Genomic DNA, 1,947 nt, shown 5'->3' with positions numbered 1-1,947 from the left:
CAACCAATCCATTTTAGGTGATGAAAAAATGAATTATGCAACGAGTTTAATTAACTTGCCCAATCTTGTGTATTTCACCATGGATGTTTTTTTTCTTAAGGTATGATTTGAACTTTAAATTGTAATGTTTAATACCGTTCTCTATCACCACCGCACTTCTAGGCGTGTGGTATCCCCATTCCTTGTGTTTGAGCCTCGCTCAGCTCATCCTCTAAATTAATCTGCCAGAAATGAAATATGGAGCTCCAGATCAAACCTGAGGGGGGTTTTCTCCTAGATCCATTAAAGGTTCAAACGCGGTCGAAATGGTTTAAGGATCGAGTTCCTGCAATGTGATTCGGGTTTCCTCCCGAAAGTGCGTGCATGCGTCCAGTGGCGGAACTTGAATTCGGACACAGACGGGGCGGTGTAAAAATTTAATAAATTTTTCATTGTCAGCAGGGGCAAACACTAAAAAAAACCTTATTTTTTTGTAAAAAAATAAAAAATTTTAGTGTAAAATTTTTTGTTCCGTAAAATCCAGGTGGGCCGGATACCCCCTTTGGGTTCCACTAAGTACCGCCCCTGCATGCGTCGCAAATGATCGCGAAGATGGTTAATTCCCCTCTGGGTGATGCCGACAAAAAAGAACAAAGAAAAATACCGTTCTCTATCATATCAAGTTTGCACAAAGAGAATACCTTTCTAGTCCAATTTATAGCAGTTTTTAGATTTTCTTTTGTAACTGGAAATCTCTCTTTCATCCGCACAACTTTTTGTTTCAGAAAATTTATCCAGGTGGCTTCCAAACAAGGCTAATAGTTTAAAGATTCTTAGGATTGTAAACATCAACTTTGGTGATCTGGATCAACTTCAAGGTGCTCTTTGTATGCTTCGAAACTCACCTGACATTGAACAACTTCATTTGATGAATTTGCTGACGGTAAATAATGTCAAACTTCTTTTATATGCTTATATAGCGAATACGTTTGATGCCAATGCACTTTCTAAATTTTAATGTTTTTCTAGACTAGACTCGGCACATGTATTTTGATGTGACACCGGCATCCAGTTATTTGGAAGCATCAAACTGTTTGGGCCAGACATTGAATCAGTTGAAAATTATAGAAATCACACGTGTAGATGGATCGAGACCCGTGTTGCTCTTTATAAAGCTTTTACTTGCTCATTCTCCCACTCTTGAAAAAATGTCGATCCAACCTAATGTAACTGATGTTCATGAAAGACTCAATAGTAAACATGTTATGCAGTTTCCACGAGCTTCCTCGAAAGCAGAGCTTCTCTATTTAAATCCGTAGCTAGTACTTTAACAACTTCCAATTACATTGAGATTTGATTATCTCATGTTGTTTTTTTTTTTTTTTTTTTTTTTCCATGTTTTGTATGTTGGGTACTAATTAATACAAAAGTTGCAACTTGCAACACATGTTTCCTGGTAATTTATAAAAAAAATGGTCGATGGTTGTTATTAAGATAAATAATGTGTGCCATAGCAGGAAGCATTTCTTGGTTCGTCAGTTATTGTGTGGAACGATCGTAGGTATGGTAGCTTGTGCACAATATAATCAATACTTTCCTTGTTCTTTCTTAATTAGTCATGACAATGTCTGCTTTCCAACTTGTAAGGTACAAACCTTACTACCTTTCGGTATTTTTTGTGGTTTGCTTGCTTACTTGAGAAATCTACAAGAATTGTACACAGCAGCTCATGATACAGGGGCTACTTCTGAAATTATAACTATAAATTATAAATGTAGGGAAAACTCGATATTATTGTGTATTTTAAAGTTACTTTCCATCCACCTTAAATATGTAAAACTAAGGTCTCTTTATAACACTATAGTTTTGTGGTGTATATTTTACCTAAACAAATCATCCTACGAACTATTTATTTAAAACGTGCTTGTTGCTGAACTATCAAGCAATGAGCATTTGATCTCATTTTCT

General features: G+C 35.9%; 1 protein-coding gene across 1 annotated transcript; it reads left to right on the top strand.

Moving 5' to 3' along the window:
• The first annotated feature begins 591 nt into the window (after positions 1-591).
• Positions 592-1,298, top strand: LOC139875096 (F-box/FBD/LRR-repeat protein At1g13570-like). Its single transcript, XM_071862462.1, has 3 exons — positions 592-661; positions 765-922; positions 1,014-1,298. Exons 1-3 carry the CDS (start codon positions 592-594, stop codon positions 1,296-1,298), a joined length of 513 nt encoding a protein of 170 aa, XP_071718563.1.
• Positions 1,299-1,947: the final 649 nt, after the last annotated feature.

The sequence above is a fragment of the Rutidosis leptorrhynchoides genome, chromosome 11, assembly GCF_046630445.1.
Source record: "Rutidosis leptorrhynchoides isolate AG116_Rl617_1_P2 chromosome 11, CSIRO_AGI_Rlap_v1, whole genome shotgun sequence".
Taxonomy (NCBI): Eukaryota; Viridiplantae; Streptophyta; class Magnoliopsida; order Asterales; family Asteraceae; genus Rutidosis; species Rutidosis leptorrhynchoides.
Note: the sequence above shows the minus strand (reverse complement) of the source record. Positions and strands in the feature narration are given on the sequence as shown.